Raw genomic sequence first — 20,343 nt, 5'->3', positions numbered from 1 at the left:
TTCAAACGCAGTGACACGCATGCGTGCCTCCAACCATCCCCTCGTCACCACCCTCAATGCTCACATCTTGTCAAGCACTCGGTGATGGGTCTGAGTAGTCACTGCGGCCTGATTCAGCAATGCATGCTAGTGCACTACTGAACTTAGATCCCCGATGTTTGGGAATCTGTGCAGGTACAGGACCCATTCTGCGAGTGTGCAGAATGGGTCCTGCGGCAGTGATTGACAGTATGCTGCTGTTTGAGGGCGGGGGGGGGCGGTGATGTGTGTCACCGCCTTTGCAGGGAAGGGAAGAAGCCTGGATCTCCGTGAGGTGATGGAGATTTCCTGGCCTCTTCCTCTAAACTGTATCGGCCAGTTGCAGGACCCCATGGGTCACCGCAGCTGGCCGCTGGTACGCAGATTAACCGATGATTCGTTGGACAACACAGCTTGGTTAAGTAATGCACAGGAGGCGTAATGCCTCCTGCTGCATTACCATATATGCAAGGATCAGTTCTGCGTGCAGCTTTGCAATTACAATCTTTACAGAATCAGTTCCACAGTATGATCGCAGTGAGACCTTCGTGCACGTACACTGCGATGCATGCACAGAATGCAACAATCAGCCGTCTGCATGCGTAATCGCAGTTGCAATCGATAACGTATCAGGTCCTGAGTCTAAATAATTCCTAGGCTGATTTATCTCGATTTTGATAGATTTTAAATCGATAAAAATTGATCAACATTGATGTTGTGTTTCTGGGCTAAATCACACATTTACTAATATTTAAAAAACTAGATCAAACATTATCTGCTAGTAAATGTGTGATTTACCCTTAGAAACACAACATTGATGTTGAACAATTTTCATTGATTTTAATTAATGAAAATCAACCTTTAGTAATTATACCATTTATAATCGCATTTTTTCTTACAGCAAAGCATCTAAATTACAGTTCTCCAAGCTCAATTCAACACTATTACCAATCTGAAGAAACCATTAATTTCTTGAACAAACACACTCACAAGTGCTGTAAGCAGGTTCACATAGCAATGACATGACTTGAAATTTCTCTTCATCTGCTTCCACATTCAATTTGGAGAGATATTGCTTCACCTTCCTGGCCATTTGGGCATCCTCGTACAACTTCTTGGCATTGAGAAGGGAACTCCTCCTTGACCGTTTTTTATGAGCTCCAACTTGAACATCTAGCATATTTGAGTTTGTGCTTCCTTGACTCAGTGATCTGCAAGACAGTAGTGGAAATTAAGGTAATTGACATTCATTATCACAATTTTAGGAGAATCTTTAAAAAGAAGATAAGCCTTCATGGTGGAGCAAGTGTTTATTAAGTTGGGATAATGGTTAGCATTACTGCCTCACTGCACTGAGGTGCAGTTCCACTGGGGCAGGAACAGATGGTCAAATTTTCTCTGTAAAGAAATGCAGAATATGTGTGAGTTATATAAATAATGTTTAATACATAATTCAATGGCTTTAAAAAAAATTTTACTAAAATATTACTAAACTAATATGTTTAGTAGAGATGTTCACGGGCCCACATGTTTTGGTTTTGGTTCTAATTTATAATAGTGTTTTGTAGAGATGAGAGGGTTCGGTTTCCAGAGTTCCGAACCCACCTGAATTTAGCATAACCGAGTCAGATCCAAGCAGGCTCGGAGTTTCCCGCCTGGTCAGAGCTTGAAACCGAGGCATAATGATAGAGTCGGAAATCTCACAGTTCGCAAGCTTTCATCTCTATAATCAATGTAGTATATAAGGGACCATGCGACGGATGCCATTTCACTCCGGCTGTGGAGACTGAACAGGGAGGGTGGGTAGTGTAGGGCTGGGAGAGGTGCTGTTGCTATCTGCTGTGTCCTGGGCTGGTGACTGCTGATCCATTCTGGTCTCTGGTCACGGTGCTGTCACTGTGCTGTCTTCTAATCCATTCTGGTCTCTGGTCACTGTGCTGTCACTGTCTCTGTGATGTCTGCTGATCCATCTGGGCTGTCTGCTGTGTCCTGGGCTTGTGCTGTGTCCATCGCTGGGCCCAAGTTCTGGACTCCAAACAAAAATAGTAAAAAAAAAAATCAGTGTCTTTTATATTTTTCTGTGTGTGCATGCGTATTAGGCTTAACCACAGTACCGCACAAGATCCAGCCCAACTCCAGTCGTGCTAAAAACAAAAAAAATCAATCAAAGTGTCTTTTATATTTCTCTGTGTGTGCATGTGTGTTAGGCTTAACTGCAGTACTGCATAAGATCCAGCCCAACTCCAGTCCAGTCATGCTAAAAACCTAAAAAATCAATCAAAGTGTCTGTTATATATCTCTGTGTGTTTTCGTGCGTGTCAGGCTTAACCACAGTACTGCATAAGATCCAGCCCAACTCCAGTCGTACTGAAAACAAAAAAAAAATCAATCAAAGTGTCTTTTATATTTCTCTGTGTGTGCATGCGTGTTAGGCTTAACTGCAGTACCGCATAAGATCCAGCCCAACTCCAGTCGTGCTAAAAACAAAAAAAATCAAAGTGTCTTTCATATTTCTCTCTGTGTGTGCGTGCGTGTCAGGCTTAACTGCAGTACCGCACAAGATCCAGCCAGCAACTCAAGTTGCAACCTAGTGCTGCCCGACTCCAGTAGTGATCAATCATTGCTCTGGGGCCAAGTTTTTCTGGAGCTGACAAAAAATAAAACTCATCATTTGTCTTTTTTTCTAATATTTTTGTGTGTGCGCATGACTGCACTTGTGTGAATTTTGTAACCGCACCTTGGCTACACTAGTGGTGCTTGTGACACTGCTTCAAGACCACAGAAAATATGGAGGGCAAGGCCAAGAACCACATGTTTTAGATGCCGCCAGCAGTGCAAGGCTGTCAACTTCCTCATCCTCTATGAAGGCCCATGACCCAGGGCTGTAAGAAAAATGCTTCTGTGGAATTGCACATGGAGGAGGAGGATATTTTGGTAGTTGAAGGTGCTAAGGACGATGAGGATGTTGATGATGAAGCTGTTAGTGATGAGGATGTTGATACCGGGGATGCCCATGGATTAAAAAAGCCAAATCCCATGCCGGGGCAAAAGACAAAAAAAATCCACTTCTCACGTGTGGAATTACTTCCATCCCAATCCGTACAACAGTTGTCAATCCATATGTAACCATTGCAAAGCAAAAGTGAGTAGAGGGAGAAACCTAACCCACCTAGGAACCTCCTCCTTGTTCCGTCACTTGGAACGCATTCATCAAATATCAAAGTGTATATCGCCAAGTTCCAAAACTGAAAAAGTAACAAGTCCAGTGTCCCCAACTGCTCCCTCTCTGTGGGATTCAAGTGCCTTCGATCTCCAACACCAACACCTGCATCATCATTTACATCCGCATTCATGATCGGAAGTAATTAAAAAAAACAATTGACTATTAAACAGTCCTTTGATAGAGGAAGTAAGTATAACAGCTGTCACCCAGTTTCACAGTGAATCACTGACGCCATGACGGCTGTGCTAGTATTAGAGGGTGAAATAATAAAAAATGAGGATGATAGTGTGGAGGAAGTGCAAAAGGAGGATGAGGGGGAAATTTGTGTCCTATCTGACGCTAATGTGGATGTTGATGATAAAGATGTGGTTTGCATAAATCAGCCATCAGTGGCAGCAGTTCTTGTTAATGATAAAATGAAAGCCAGAAAAGCAACGTCTTGGGTGTGGAATTATTTTAATCTAAATTCTGACAACAGTTGTGAAGGCATCTGTTCCATTTGTAAAGCCAAAGTTAGAGGAAGGGACATTAACCATCTAGGCACCTCCACCCTGTTACGTCATTTGCAGCAAGTTCATACAATTTGTTTAACAAACTTATAATTTGTAAATTAATAAGAAACAGTCCAGTAACAGCTACCAGCAGTTTGGACCAGCACATGCATTCTCCACCACCAACACCCTCATCATCAACCTCCTCCTTAATAATTGAAGGTAGTCCTTCCAAAAATGTTTTGTGGGGCCCAAACAAACCAAGGAGTTCTGCCACGAAAGTGTCAGTCCTAGTGGCTAAAGTGCTTGGTTTGTTAAACTGTGCATGTCCTTTTTAATATCCCACGTAAGAGTGGGTGGGAGGGAGGGACAATTCCATCTTGCACCTCTTTCCTTTACATTTGGCACAATTTGGTGCATGGCCGACTGACATTATTATAGTTTATTAAACTGCCATCCTATCTGCCACTACTGTGTGGCAATGTTTCATAGATGTCTGATATTTATTTAAAGTGCCGAGCGTTTGTGCTGCTGCTCTGTTGCTTACTTTAGCCAGCCAGCTCACTGCAGCCTTTGGCCTATATTGGTGAAAAATAGTGAAATCAAAATTGTAAGCTGTGAGGTGGTTAAAAATGCCTAGAAATGCCTGAAAATTATTGTTATTAAGGTTAATAATACTGTAGGAACAAAAACAGGCCCAAATGATGTGGTTCTAGCTGTTTTTATGATTTTTTAAGAAAAAATCCAGATCCAAAACCGAAACACGTAAACAAAACACGGAGGAAAAAAATCCCAAACCAAATTCAGATCCAAAACCAGGGGAGATCCAGATCCAAAACCAAAACCAAAGCACAGGGGTCAGCGCACATTCCTAGTGTTTTGGTTTTGCCAAGACTGCCCTCAAGTATTTTGGTTTGGATCTGGATTATTGTAAACAAAATTATAAAAAAAAACTGCTAAAATCACGTAATTTAGACCTAATTTTGTTTCTACAGTATTATAAACTGCAATAACATTAATTTGCAGTCAATTTTGACCACCTCAAAGCTTAAAATATTGCTTTTACCCATATAGGTCAAAGGCTGCAGCAAGCTGGCTGGCTAAACTAAGCGACAGAGCAGCAGCACAAACACATGGCAATTTAAAAAAGAATATAGCACATCTAGGAAACAGAGTGGCACTGCAATGGCAGATAGGGTGGCAGTTTAATATAAACTATACAATACTAAGATACAGTATAGAATGTTTTCATTAATCAAGAACTAGCTCAGATGCCTGAGGGCTGTACAGAGAAATGGAGGTGGAGTATGTAGTGGAAGGCAGGTAAAAAAGAAAGATTGATTGAACAAAAATAAAAAACATAAAAATTGAGAGAGGTGGTCTTGCGGGAGCTGTTTAGCAGCAACTGAGAAGAGAAAAGTCAATAAAAGAAAACAATGTTAATAGTCAAAAATTCCAGACATGGGTTGCAAGAGAAGCTGACCAAACTACCCACCCCCCTCCTCCCTATTTGGGTAACACACCCCTGCAGTACTTTTAAGAGGAGCACCAGAGAGTCTAAGTATGAAATGATGTTATAATGTGTAACAAATAAGTTTTATATTAAACCTTTTTAACAGTTCCTGAAGGCCCTAACCACACAACAAACTGCCTCACATTACTCCTAGTATTAGGGTGGCACCCTAATGATGTTATATTTTTTAAACACAGAAGTTTTATTGTAAAACGTATTGACTGTGCCTGAACACACAACAATCTGAGCCCTAGTATAAGCAGAGTGGCACCCTAAGGGCTATTTCACACCCGCCGGTTTTCACTGGCCGGCAAAAAAAACAGACTTTTTTTGCTGTGTATCAATTTTAATTAAGCATGAAAACAGGTGGGTCCTTTCAGATGGCATGGACATAACATTGTTGCCGTGTTACAGCCATGCCGTCTCTGCAAGTCAGTTAAGTACATGTTACAATGTTTCCTTTCACACACACCAGCTGGCTTTTCTGAGCTTGCACTGTTGCTGTAGCTGCGTATGCCCTGTACATGAAGAAAAAAACAACAACATTAAAAATGACTCTAAGCCGTTGCATGTAAAAACACTGATTGCCAGGAAAAAAAAAATCGTCTGGCTTTGCCTGTTTTTTTGCCGGCAGGTGAAAACCGACATGTATGACATAGGCCTAATCATGACATTATATTTTTTAACAAACAAGTTTTATACTACATTTTTTTTAACTGTGCCTGAAGGCCCTGAACACACAACAAACTGCTACTACAGTGCTGCTAGTAATAGTGGCACTCTAATGACGTTTCAGTGCCAGAACACACAACACAGTGCCTCACAACGCTCCTAGTAATGGCACCGAAATGATGTTATTTTTTAACATAGTACCTGCACACACAATGATGTTTTTTAGTGCCTAAAAGTGACTCAAATTGCTGCCATCCACACCCTCTCCCTCAGATGCCCTGTGTGAAATTGTGCCCGATCACAAGGGAGGGACTTTTATATGCAACCCAAAAAATTTAAATCTGATGCCGGGAAGACGGTGCATTTCAAAATGCGAGAGCTGGTGCTGGGAAGATGACGTTTTGCCTCTTTTTGGGATCCAAAGTTGGTGGGAAGATTTGACTCTTAACTCCTAATTTCAGATATGTTTGTATTTCAGGATCCTGAACCTGCACATCTCTATGTTTCAGTTTGATTAATGTCTATTGTATTGCAACACTATATTCAGTCAAGTGTTATTACAAATACCATAGAAAATTGTTGAAACTTTTAAGATTTTAATTGTTTGAACATAACACTGGCTTCTGCAGTCCCTATAAGCCTGGTAGGGCAGGCCGAAAGGCTGAGGAGCAGCTTTTTACTAGAAGCCACTCTCTGCTAATCACAGCCCGGACCAGCAGAACCAGAGAGAGAAAACACCTGCCCCTGGGACTGCCATCCTCTATGTGAGTGGCAGGTACCAATTGGGAAGCCACTGCCAAGCACAGTCACAGACAAAGACTGCAACTGGCTCACTGAGGTGGAACTGTGGATTTTACTGGGGAGGCAGCAGCCCCTAGGTAAAATCCACCACTGCATATAATAATGCAATCATCACATACAGCAAAATAGTATCAGGAAGTAAATCAATTTACCTTTAAGAAAAATGTGTCACACATGTATGGATAACTGTGTGAGCTTATTAACTGTGATAGCATCACAGTAGAGATGTTGGACTTAAATTATTTTGCCGCACATTCTGTGCATAAATGGACTGTATGTGAATGGGTTAACCGTTGTAGAAAAAGTACAGTTAAAATACCCTGTGCTGTAGAACACAATATTATTTGACTTTTGTTCCTAACATGCATTTCTGTATGTTTTACTCCTTACAGGAAACCTCATTGAGTAATAGATGCACAGACTGCCATGCAGATGCGAGAACCAGGGACGTATTAACAGAGGAGGGGGCCCATGTGCATTCCCCATAGGGGGCCCCTTCCTCTCTCCCTGGCGGCCAGCAGCGGACTGCCTGCAGCAGTATATGCTGGGCACTAGTCTGTGCCCAGAGTCGACTGCGCACCATTTTCCCTGCAATTTCAACACTACGCATGTGCAAAATGCTGGGAAAATGGCTGCAGAGGCTTGTGCAGGATGTCGGCACCCGACGCGGGACTTCGGAGAGGTAAGTATTAGAAAATATGGGTGCAGGGTGTGCCCCCCTGGACCCAGGGGCTCATGTGTACTGCACGTCCTGCACCAATTAAAGATACACCCCTGGTGAGACCATTTTCAGACCTAATTACATAATTTGAAAGGGCTGAAAAGGATTAATTTTATAGCCTTGGAGAATGCTCCTATGTCTAGTATTGAACCAGACAGGCACCCTGCAAGACCTTAATAAGCAACACTGGTTTCAAGAACAAATACTTTTGCTATGCCAGTTAATCAAATATCTGAAATTTTCGGAGGGACAGAGAGTGGGGGAGAGAAGGAGAAAACTTAAAAAAGTAAATAAAAACCAGGTCACTCTGATGATGATAATAATAATAATAATAATAATAGCTATTTATATAGCACTTTTCACCTAAAAGGTGTCAGGTTTGCCGTTGTGGAATGCCCTACTGAGGGGTTGTCATCTTGGGTTTGGAAGAATTTGGGGTGAAAGGCCTGGATATCAGAAAACTCCTCATCCACAGATCTTGGACGTTGACGAGACCTGGTCAATGGTGCGGAGTCTAACCTGCAGGGAGGTGTTCACCAGTGACCCAGTGGGATATGGGTTTAGCTACACCCTGCAGGCAGGTAGCTGGGCCTTTGACCAGGTATCCAAGATCCATGGGAATAGAGACTCAAGATATCAATGGCCCAGGGAAAGTGCCTAATAAAGGCACTGTTACACAAGGAGTTTTACCAGAAGTTGGTACTTGAGGAGTACTCCAGGAATAGCGTACTAACGCACTTTTGCACAACTGGATTGCACTTGAGAGGTACTTTGGATTTGACACTTGAGAGGTACACTGGAAGTGGCACTCAAGGATGACACAGGTAGTGGCATGCGGCAGGGCCATAGCTAGGGTAGTGTGGCCGGTGCCACCGCACAGGGCACCAAAGATCAGGGGGCGCTGTTTGGGCCTGTCAAATTTCTGTTTATTATCATTCTTGCTTGTAGCTTCCTCTTATTTCATCCCCAGCATCTCCTGGCCTCCCCTATATCTTCCCTGGCCCTTCCACATGAAGCCATGGCCCTTTTTTAGGTGCATTATGTCCCTTTGAAAAATGAGGGGGTGCCGATGCTCTTTCTGGCACAGGGCACCAAAAAGTCTAGTTACGTCTCTGGCATGTGGATGCACTTTTGCACCACAGGATGGCACTCAAGGGATACACAGGGAGTGGCATGTTGATGCACTTTTGCACCACGGGGTGGCACTCAAGGAATACACAGGTAGAGGCATGTGGCACACTTTTGCACCACTAGGTGGCACTCGAGAAATTCACAAGTAGTGGCATGTGGACGTCCTTTTGCACCACGGAGTGGTACTCGAGGAAAACACAGGTAATGGCGTGTGGACACACTTTTATACCACGGGGCTGCACTTGAGGAATACACATGGAGTGGTGTGCTGACACACTTTTGCACCAAGGAATGGCACATATAATGCACACAGGCAGAGATGTAATAGCACTGTCACTGGAAGTGAAGCACTCAGGCAAAGATGTTAGTCGCACTGCTGCTCCGGAAGACAATAGTAATTTATACACAGGCAGGGATGTTGGTCGCACTGTTGCTCAAAGGAGACACTAGAACTCATACACATGCAGAGATGTAATTGCATTGTCACTCAAAGGAGACACTGGAACTAGACACACAGGCAGGGATGTTGATTGCACTGTAGCTCGAGGAAACGAGAAAACCAAGGGAACCTGGAACAAAGACACTACTAGCACACTAGTAGTGACAATTGTTGATCAGGCAACTTCCTGGAGTTCTGGAGCTGGATATATACCATGGGGTAGCAGATGATTGGAGCACAGTGTCACCTGACCTAGACCATGCTACCATTGGTTGGGATACTGTCACATGAGAGGAACTGTCATGGCAGCACCCATGATGGTAACTCCGATCCCCGATACACACAGCCGACCATGGAAGTCCGCAAGCACCTAAGGCAGAATGCTCAGCACCTCGCCCATCACTGCACCAGACATCTGACTGCATGAGAAGTCAGGGAAAGCCGGTGCGGAGGTAAGAGATGACTGATCCTAGGCTGAACCCTGACAAAAGGTCTCAAAGTGCTTTACATTTGCATTGAAAACAGAACATACAAAATAAGCTTAAGAGCAAAGAGAAACATTAGTGAAGTGACATAAGTGACATGCTTGAGTAAGCAGGTGAGTCTTGAGTCTCTCTTTGAAGGTTTCTAGAGTGGAAGCCCCTCGAATTGTGCGTCGAAGCGAGTTCCATAGAGTTGGAGCCACAATGCTAAAAGCTCGATACCAGGTTAATTCAGGGAGATTCTAGGTACTGCTATAGTTCTTCATATACAGATAGCAGTAATCAAGCAGGGCAGTAAGGAATCAGAAGCTGCTTCAGGTACCTTGGTTATGCGAGGCTTTGAAAATCAGTAAGCCAATCTTGAAACAGATTTTCAATCTTATAGGAAACCAGTGAAAGGAGCAGAGAATGGGTGTTATGTGGCTGGAATGGGGCCTGACAACTGCATTTTGTATCAGCTGCTAGTGGTGCAATTCTTTTGCTGGGAGACCAAAGTAGAGAGCATTGAAGTAGCCCAAGCGTGATGATACAAATGCATATATGACTTAAAGCAGATCTTTTGAGAAAATGAAGTGCTTGATTCTGTCTATGTTCCTCAGATGAAAGAATGAGGGTTTGATTGTGACTGATATAACAGATGCCTAAGTGTCAAGCCACTATTCAGTACAACTCTTTTACCCTGTACTACACTATGAGGACCAGTGGCATACCTTTTTTTCAGTAGCCCAAAGGCAAGATAGATGTTGCCCCTCTCCTTATTATTATAATAGACTCCTTACCCCCATCAGTAATTAAGTCCACCCCCTGTGGTGTTTACCAAAATGAGCTCCTGACACTCCCACTCATTGTTTTTCTCTTCTTGTGCTACTCAACCCTCCTTTTGTATGTTCTGTAATGTGCTACTCTCCCCCCACTGTGCCCGTCAGTGACTATATACTTTAAAATACTCCAGACAGTAATTGCTATAATGCCTACCCCCCACATGCCAGTCTGACTTTCCATGCAGGGGCCTAACTAGAACTTTGTTGGCCCCATATTAAAATTTTGAAGCACCCCCAATGCTTTTACAAATACACCTCTAAGTGCAGCACTCCACCTCTGCTTTTGGAAGTCTACAGTCAAAATGCAATTTTAGACTAAACTGCACCCAAATTGCACCCTAACTCCCACCCTAATTGCACCATTACCCTAACTGAAGCCTATCTGCAGCCAACACTAATAGCTGTCTAATATTAACAGTAGACTAATCCTAACAGCAGCATAGCCATAACTGCAGCCCAACCCTAACCCTACCATAACTGCAGCCTAACCCTAACTGCAGTCTAATCCTAACCCTACCATAACTGCAGCCTAATCCTAACTCTATCATAACGGTAGCCTAACACTAACTGCAGCCCAATCCTAACCCTTCCATAACTGCAACCTAACCCTAGCCACAGCCTGATCCTAACCCTACAATAACTGCAGCCTAGTCCTAACTGCAGCCTGATCCTAACCCTACCAAACTGCAGCCTAAACCTAACACAAGCCTAACTGCAGTCTAACCCTAAAAGCAGCCTAATCTTAACCCTACTCTAACAGCCTATCCCTAATCGTAGTCTAATTTTAATCATACCCTAGCTACAGCCTAATCCTTCCTAACTTTATCCTAGCTGCAGCCTAACCCTACCGTAACAGCAGTCTATCCATAACCACAACCTAATCCTAAGCCTACACTAACTGAGTCTAGTAGCCATAACCACATCCTAACTATAATTGCAGCCTAATCCTAACCCTACCCTAAATGCAGACTAACCCTAACCACAACCTAATCCTAACCCTACTCTAACTTCAGCCTAACACTAACAGGGATGTAATCAGGATCCTGGTGGTGACCATCCCGAAAGTCACAATACCAACATCGGAATCCTGATGGTCATCTGAATACTGGCTACAGAATCCCGATGGTCAGAATTCCGATGGTGAGTATTAGGGTTAGGATTAGGCACTAGGGGTTGGGTTAGTTTGCCAAAGGGGATTTAGGTAGGGTTAGGATGTACTTACCAACATGCATCAGGATTTTAACCATCGGTATTCTGCTGTCGGTATTGTGACCGTCAGGATGGTCACCGCAGGGATTTTGTCCCAAGCCCCCTAATCACAGCCTAATCCTAACCACAGCCTAACCAGGGCCATCTCTTCCATTGGGCTTTTAGGGCCCAAAGCTTCAAGGGGCCGTCCAGCCCCCCTGCAGCCGCGGCCAGTTAGTAAATGTTTTTTTTTTTAAAGTGAAAGTCTGTGTCCCCTCGTGATGAGCGACTCCCCCCTCCTTCCCCTGCAGCCATGGCCAGTTAGTAAAGTCTGTGTCCACACCGTGATGAGCGACCCCCCCTTCCCCTGCAGCCGCAGGCAGTCTGTGTCTCTGTGACACAGCTGCACCACGTGTGTAGCGCTGACTGGACAGAGTTCGGTCAGCACTACACAGAGACAAACACACAGCCGCCGGCGCCGGAAGCTGTGTGTTTGTTTTAGCAGCCTATGAGAGAGTCAGACAGACTCTCATTGGCTAATGCTCCCACTGCCAGAGCCGGGCATCTTCTGGCTCTCGCAGTGGGTAATGGGAGAGATGTCATGACGTCTCTCCCATAATGCAGAGCAGCCCGGCCCGCGATGATGGATGGAGGAGTAGATGGCGGCGGCGGGGATTCAGCTAAGTGTTTATTTTTTATTTGTATTACGTGTGTGTGTCTACTTTGGGGGTGGACCACTACTGGGGGCACCACAAGGGGGGGACCACTGCTGGGGGCAAAACAAGGGGGGGACTACTATTGGGGACACTACAAGGGGAGGCAATACAAGGGGGCTATTACTATTGGGGGCACTACAAGGGAGGGACTACTGCTGGGGGCAATACAAGGGGGGCACTACAAGGAGGGAACTACTACTGGGGAAATACAAGGGGGGACTACTACTAGGGGGCACTACAAGGGAAGGAACACTACTGGGGGCAATACAAGTGGGGGACTACTACTAGGGGCACTACAAGGGGGGACAACTAGAGGCACTACAAGGTGAGGGGACTACTAGGGGCACTGCATAGGGGGGGACTACCACCGGGGGGACTGCATCGGGGGACCACTACTGGGGGCTCTATATAAAGGCCAATACTGTGGGTACTGCATGGGGGGGACTACAACTGAGGCCACTATTTAAAGAGCAATGCATAAGGGGTACCACTATTGGGGACACTGCATGGGGGGTCTACTGCTGGGGGCACTATATAAGGGGCATTGCATAAGGGGTACCACTACTGGGGAAACTGCATTGGGGGGACTACTACTATATAAGGGGCTTACTACTGTTGGCACAATGGGTGGGTAGAGGCCCCAGTGCATTGCTTTGCCCAGGGCCCACACTGCTGTTAAGACAGTCCTGTGCCTAACCCTAAATTCATGTGTTCACATTTTGGCTGTCAACATTCACAAAGACGACATTATGAATGTTGACATTAAGAACATGTTGACATTGTGAATACTGACATTATAGCCAACATTCTAAATTTCAGCATGCTGACTACTTGACCTCCATGACTTATTTCTAATATATTGTTACTACATATTATTAATATAGTGTAACATGTACAGTATGGGACTTACCTTCATTGTGGAAGATCAGTGTTGGTGTATGGAAGGTCAAGATGATGCTTGGCTCTTCCCTCTTTCAGTGTTCATTTTCTGCTGAAGTTGAACAAGTGTAGAGGAATTGTTTCTATATTCTATAAATATATACCTGGGGTGCCAATTATTGAAGATGGAGTCTTCAATAATAATATTTGTTTATCTATATTTATATAACCCAGACCTTATGCATTAACTGACATATTCTCATAGGTTTCAATGCAATAGGTAATTATACTGTAGATTAGCCAGTTAAACTCCAAGGAGTTGTAAATCATGTTTGCTGGACCAAGTTGGATATTTCTGCTCAAGCAACCATAGTGTCATAAAATGTGGAATTTCTTTATTAATCCTCCTTTGGTTGGTTGTGTTTGATGTGTAAATATGCATGTCATGCCTGGGGTCCACCAAAATATATGACCTCTTATCTGCTGTTATCATGGCTCCTCTTTTGACCCATACCGGACAATGGACATGTCAGTTTAGGGGAATCGTTTATATATTTTATATTTATATACCTGGGGTGCCAATTATTGAAGATGGAGTCTCCAATAATAATATTTCTTTATCTATATTTATAAATATTTATAAATATACTAAAGTTCAATTAACATACGTTTATATATATATATATATATATATACTGTGTATATATATATATATATATATATATATATATATATATATATTTGCAAATACATGCATATGTATGAATTTAAGAAACTATGATTCCAGTGAGTTCAAACAAGAAATTCAAGCTCTGATTAACTGATATTTTATTTACAGGCAAATCAAATATTACAGAATATGTTATACACAGTAGTGATATATACTGTATATATGCTAGTATATTTATGCTTCCTAAGAAATAAAACTTAATAAACTTATTAACAAACTTAGACAATTAATAATATGGATTATATACTTGCAATCATTATTCATTTCTCCTTCATCCTTGATGTTATCAGATCCATATTCTGTCCGTCTGGACTGCACTGTCCTTTCTGTACTCCCTCTGTTCCGACTCTAGTTCCAAAACTCTGCCTTATATCCCAGGCCTTATGCATTAACTGGCATATTATCATAGGTTTCAATGCAATAGGTAATTATAGGTTAGCCAGTTAAACTCCAAGGAGTTGTAAATCATGTTTGCTGGACCAGGTTGGATATTTCTGCTTGTCAGAGTGCGCCGGACACCGGCTACACTTACCGGGTCCGGTAGCACTGGAATCTCCGGCAGCAGGAAGCGGGCAGGGAGTTCCCAGTGCCTGCTGCTGCGATGTCTGCTCCGGGTCCCCCTCACGCTGGCTGGAAGTGTGGGCAGCCACGGCTCTCCTAGGAGCGCGCACGCCGACCTGCAGGGGGATTTAAAGTGACAGGTGTGCCAAACGTGAAGTCACGTTTGGCGAGAGAATTTGGACTTACTATATTTAAGGAACTCTCTGACATCAGACAGGTGCCAGAGTATAGGCTCCATACCATACTCCAGCGTTCCTAAGCACTTACCTGTTATCCTGATCCTGACCTTTCTTTGTTTGTGTCTCCGAATTCGTCTGACCCCTTGTACCGCTCCTGATATCTGGTTCTGACCCCGGCTACTCCCTGTGACCCATTTACATCTGATCCCTGGTACCATCTCATCTGTTGGTTTTGACCCAGCCTGTTGACTCAGTTTATTCTTCTGCACGTCATCCAGTGTTCACCAGTACCTGTATAGGGGAACCTAACCTGAGGGCCACGACCTATGTGTCGGACGCAGCCAAGTCCATACCTTCTTGCGAGGGTCCCTGGCGAATGCCGCCGGCACATTAGACTCTGCGCCTCAGGCATAGGTCTAGCAAATTCCCTAAATACGGGCCTCATCCACAATCCATCCGAGAGCTGCAACACTGCTCAAGCAACCATGGTGTCATAAAATGTGGAATTTCTATTCATTAATAATCCTCCTTTGGTTGGTTGTGTTTGATGTGTAAATATGCATGTCTTGCCCGGGGTCCACCAAAATATATGACCTCTTATCTGCTGTTATCATGGCTCCTCTTTTGACCCATACTGGACAATGGATATGTCAGTTTATAATTACCAAAGGTACAATACTTTGAACCTGATTAGAACTGTATGCATACCAGTGTCTGTTGGTCTAAGCAGTAAAAACCTGTTTCTTACACAATTACTAAACCTTACATTAAAATATATATCTCTAAATACCTGCTACTAAACATTTAGCTTATACAGTATATCTAAAATAACAATTAATGGTGTTTTAATTCTGGCATTTTCTCTAATCCTAATATTCCAAAATAATGAATAAATATCTAAATGTCAACAAAAGCAGGAAAGGGGAACCCTGTGTGGTGAGGGTAATGTCATCGATGGGGGAGTTGGAGCTGTAAGGGGAGAGAGAGCAGAAAAGGGGAACCTGTGGGGGGGTTGGGTTGTAGCGGATAGGGAGATTGGAGTCGTGAGGAGAGAGAGAACAGGAAAGGGGAAACTGTGTTTGTAGTTTTTAAACCCAAATCCCGCTTGGAGGGGTCACTGGTAAACACCTCCCAGTAAGTTAGACTCTGCGCCTTTGGTCAGGTTTAGCCAACATCCCGTACTGGTGGATGAGGAAGTCACTAATCCAGGCCCCTCACCTCCTGTTTCCTCCTAAACCTGGGTCCACGTCTTCTAATCTCCTGGCAGAGAATCACCTTAGCCAGAGCCTGACAGTTTGTAAAGCGCCAATGGAAGCCGTTGGATCAGAGGGTGCAGGGCATTGCAAGATATCGAATTGAGAATAAGGAGGCAGCACAACACTGGGTGGCTCAATATTGCCAGGAACTCTCTGGTCAATTACTCACAATTCAGTCGACTCTGGCCAACATACTTCTTACCACTTCTGGATCTGCTCTTTTAAACCCTCTAGTAGCAGTAACTCCAAAATCTTGTCTACAGTTGGCCTCTCCTGAGCGTTTTGATGGACACCCCAGATGATGCCGGGGCTTCATCAATCAGGGTGAGATACAGTTTGAGTATCTACCCCAGAACTTCCCCACTCCAAGTTCAAAGGTGACGTACATTAATTCTTTACTATCTGGGGTTGCCTTGGACTGGGTCTCTCCATTATGGGAGCGAGCTGATCCTCTCACCTTTAATCATGAAAGCTTTATTTACTCTTTCAAGAGAATTTTTGATGAGTCAGGCCGGACTGCCTCAGCTTCATCTGATTTCCTTCGAATTCAACAAGGGACACATACAATGGGGCTGTATGTGGTTCAATTCCAGACAATCGCTTCTGAATTACTCTAAAGTGGAATGATGAGGTGCTTAGTGCAGCATTTCTTCATGGATTGTCTGAAAGAATGAAGGATGAATTGGCCTCTCAAGATTTCCTGACTCTTTATTGGAAGTGATATCATTATGTACAAGATAGAATTGCGCCACAGAGAACGGCAGGTTAATAAAGGCCGTGAAGATCATTTCAGGGATCGATTTCTGCCAGCTGCATGTTCTTACTCTCTTGCACCAACTAAAGATGAACCTATGCAGATCAACAGGTCTCGGTTAACTCTGGCTGAATGGACCTGCTGTTTCCAGAACATGCTTTGCCTCTACTGTGCGACCCCTGATCATATTCTTAAACTTTGTCCTCTCCTCTCAAGAAACTGGAGACCCAAACTGGCTCTGTGAGCGTCTGTTTGGGGGTGTTAACCAAGTCTTCCCATTTGATGGATAGTCTTCTACCGGTGTTTATTTGTTTCAAGACTCGGATAAAATATATAAAGCCTTGGTGGACTCAGGAGGCACTGGAAACGTATTTCTGAATCTCTGACACATGCACTAGGAATCCCAGTTCTTCCTCTTTCAAACAAGTTGTCTCTTTCTGGGTTGGATGGCATTGTTATCCTTGGAGACATTATATCTTCAGTTACTCTACCTGTTTCACTTCGATTAGGTTGCCTACATCAAGAGGAGTTAGACGCCCTAAATAGGGGCTAGGTTGTTTATTATTTTCTGTTTCCTGATTTTCCATGCTGGAAAGTAAAGCATCATTTATTCACTTGAAAGCTGTGTGTGGACCCTCATTAAGCACCTAAACACTGCACCAATCCACCTTCTGCCGAGCTAATTATCCCCAAGATATCACAATATATATATATATATATATATATATATATAGTACATATAGAGAGAGATACATACTTATACACATATATATATATATATCAAGATTTTAATTCCTTAATCTCTCTGTGTCAGGCATGCACACCTCCAAAGGGCAGCAAATGACTACCTGGATTGGATGAGGAACACTGACCTGGGAATGAGCAAGTATAGCAAGATGGGAAAAGATGAGGCAGAGTGGAGACAGGCTTAGGTGACCCGACATATGCTGTGTCCAGTTTACTAGTATCTATATAATAAAATCAATTGCTGATAAATTATGTCGTCACGTTGGCATGTAATGATGTTTGGTAAGAACACTGATTCTTCCTAACAATGTGAGTTATGCACAAAAGAGAGTGAGTGGAGAAGTGAGAAGGAGCTGTTGGAAGAAAGTGGGGTGGGGAAGAGAAAAAAAGAGGGGGAAAGAGTGTCGGGGAGAGAAAAAGTGTGGAGGGGTGAGAAGGAGAAAGCAAGAGGGGTGGAAGCAGGGAGAATAAAAAATGCACTTTTTGTAATAGGAATTATGGTGGTTAGATTTTCAAAAAGTACATCAAATCATTCTTGCCGACAATCAGTTCCCTCCTTCCGGGAGGGAGCTGATTGTGGGCTAACAGCAGGGGGGCATGCCCGGCCATTGACATCACATTGGGGCAGAGCCAGGGGAGGGGCCACATGATCTCATCATCGTGGCCCTGTCCCCTCTTCACAATGCCGTTATTTTTGGCATTGTGAAGCAGGGGCGCGGCCATAATGATGCAGTTCAGTGCAAATTGCATTACCGCCCCCTCTGCTGTGGTTTTTTTTAGTTTACTCTGGGGGGAGGTTGGGAGGGTTGCTGGCTACCGGGAGGCTTGCCTGCCTTTCCTGGGGAAAATCGGGAGGCTCCCGGCCAAATCGGGAGGGTAGGCAAGCCTGCATCAAATCAACCTGTAGGAAATCCCCATTCCCCGACAGCCATTTCAGAACTTTTCATTCACTAGACTGTACATGTGTGTTTGTCTGCAGATTCCATGGCAACCACAGTCATTTGGCACATGATGTAGTAAGCATAGAGGCTTTGGAACACCCTTCCAAGCTGTATTTTCCTTATGACAATCTCCCCCTCCTTTTCCCTCTTCTGCCATCACATAACATCCTGAGATCTGTATGTATCTCTGTAAGTCATACTTGTTTTCTATCTTAATAAATAGAGCCCATACAGCCTTCATTACATACATTGTATTCAAAGTTCATAAGCAAGACTAAGGGCCAATTTCAGTTGTACGCAGTAGTGTCCCCACAGCTGCATCTATTGGCCGTCACCCATCTGTCACTTTATGCAAATGCCGATACAAAGTCCTTGTCTTGTGTACATATGTGTGTTCGAATGTGCAAGGACTGAGTTGCCACTGTCAGCATCCATACACGCAGTAATACTGATTGGTGCATTCTTAGTTGCCACCATCAGTCACAACATGGAAACTTGCATGAGTAGTGATATGAGGCTGTAATCTTTCTCTGAGTACAAAAAAAGTCCACCAAGGATGTTGTTAAACATTTTGGTTATATGCTGTACTAGAGACATTTGGAATATGTAATAACATGCAGTTGAAGTTTCTCCATCTGAGTATAGCCTCTTATGTGAGTGGTTGAGCGTCTGTGTATGCAACCACTTTCACCAACAAACCCATAACACGACCATAAGACATGTGCATGTGCTAAGACACCTCTCTGTCATTGCTCAGGAATGCCCACTACAATTTCAGGGACATTTCTCCCTGTATGTTATAACTTCAACGCTCTATTGACACAATTGGGATGCATGAACTGTGCGACTTAGATGCATGCACAGTATCAAAGAGTCACTCTACTACATCTAACATTGGCAGTGTGTATACCTCTGAATCAGGCCCTAAGTGCTCTATTTATTATAAAGCTCTATCTCTGTCGAAAACAGGATTTTCCTCTGAGTTAGGGCTTTACATAATGGACTAAGGGGTCCCGCCCAGAAAAACATTTTGATGGGATTTGCGAGCAACATGTTTTTGATGTAAAGCATATTGAAGTCTATTTAACCACTTGCCTGGCATGGTCGTATCAGATACGACCATACCAGACTGGGCTTTCCCTGACATGGTTGTATCTGATACGACCAGTCAGAAATGGCCACTAGGCGGCTATGGGAAGTTAATCTTCCCACTGACGCCTATATCAGAGGGACCTCCTGGTCCCTCTACACCCGCGGCTCCCCCTCCTTTGTGTCCCGATCACTGCTGGCCACAGTGATCGGGCACCGTCAGCACCCCCCTCTCGGCGAGCTTCCATAGGCTATCAATTTCCAGCAGCCAGGGCTTATGTAGCCGTGGCTGCTGCGGTGACCCAATCACTGTGGCCAGCAGTGATCGGGCAGCCAGACCCACCCCTTCAGGAAGCATCAGCGGCGGCTCTGGTAGCCGCCGCTCTGCTCTATATCCGGGCCGCAAGCGGGACACCCTCCCGCTGTGGCTCCGGCTCTACTGTAGGAGCAGCGGCGGCGGCTCTGGTAGCCACCACTCTGCTCTATATCCGGGCCGCCAGCGGGACATCCTCCGGCTCCGGCTCTACTGTAGGAGCAGCGGCGGCGGCTCTAGTAACCGCCGCTCTGCTCTATATCCGGGCCGCCAGCGGGAGATCCTCCCGCTGCAGCTCCGGCTCTACAGTGATCACATAGTGATCACTGTTGTGTAGGAGCAGCAGCGGCGGATCTGGTAGCCGCCGCTCTGCTCTGTATCCGGGCCGCCAGCGGGACACCCTCCCGCTGTGGCTCCGGCTCTACTGTAGGAGCAGCGGCGGCGGCTCTGATAGCCGCCGCTCTGCTCTATATCCAGGCCACCAGCGGGACATCCTCCCGCTGCAGCTCCGGCTCTACTGTAGGAGCAGCAGCGGCGGCGGCTCTAGTAGCCACCGCTCTGCTCTGTATCCTCCCGCTGCAGCTCCGGCTCTACAGTGATCACTATATGATCACTTCTGTGTAGAAGCAGTAGCAGCGGCTCTGGTAGCCGCCGCTCTGCTATGTTCAGGGCCACTCC

The 20,343-nt window shown here is 44.6% G+C and overlaps 1 protein-coding gene across 1 annotated transcript in view; it reads right to left on the bottom strand.

Moving 5' to 3' along the window:
• The window catches only part of LOC148442118 (rap guanine nucleotide exchange factor 6-like), a 672,269-nt gene that overhangs the window by 96,034 nt on the left and 555,892 nt on the right, over window positions 1-20,343 (bottom strand). Inside the window, 1 exon segment of the mRNA XM_088464211.1 lies at window positions 1,009-1,229. Within this exon segment, the coding sequence (XP_088320337.1) occupies window positions 1,009-1,229 (221 nt within the window).

This window comes from Taudactylus pleione, unplaced genomic scaffold (assembly GCF_031769625.1).
Source record: "Taudactylus pleione unplaced genomic scaffold, aTauple2 ptg001609l, whole genome shotgun sequence".
Taxonomy (NCBI): domain Eukaryota; kingdom Metazoa; phylum Chordata; class Amphibia; order Anura; family Myobatrachidae; genus Taudactylus; species Taudactylus pleione.
Note: the sequence above shows the minus strand (reverse complement) of the source record. Positions and strands in the feature narration are given on the sequence as shown.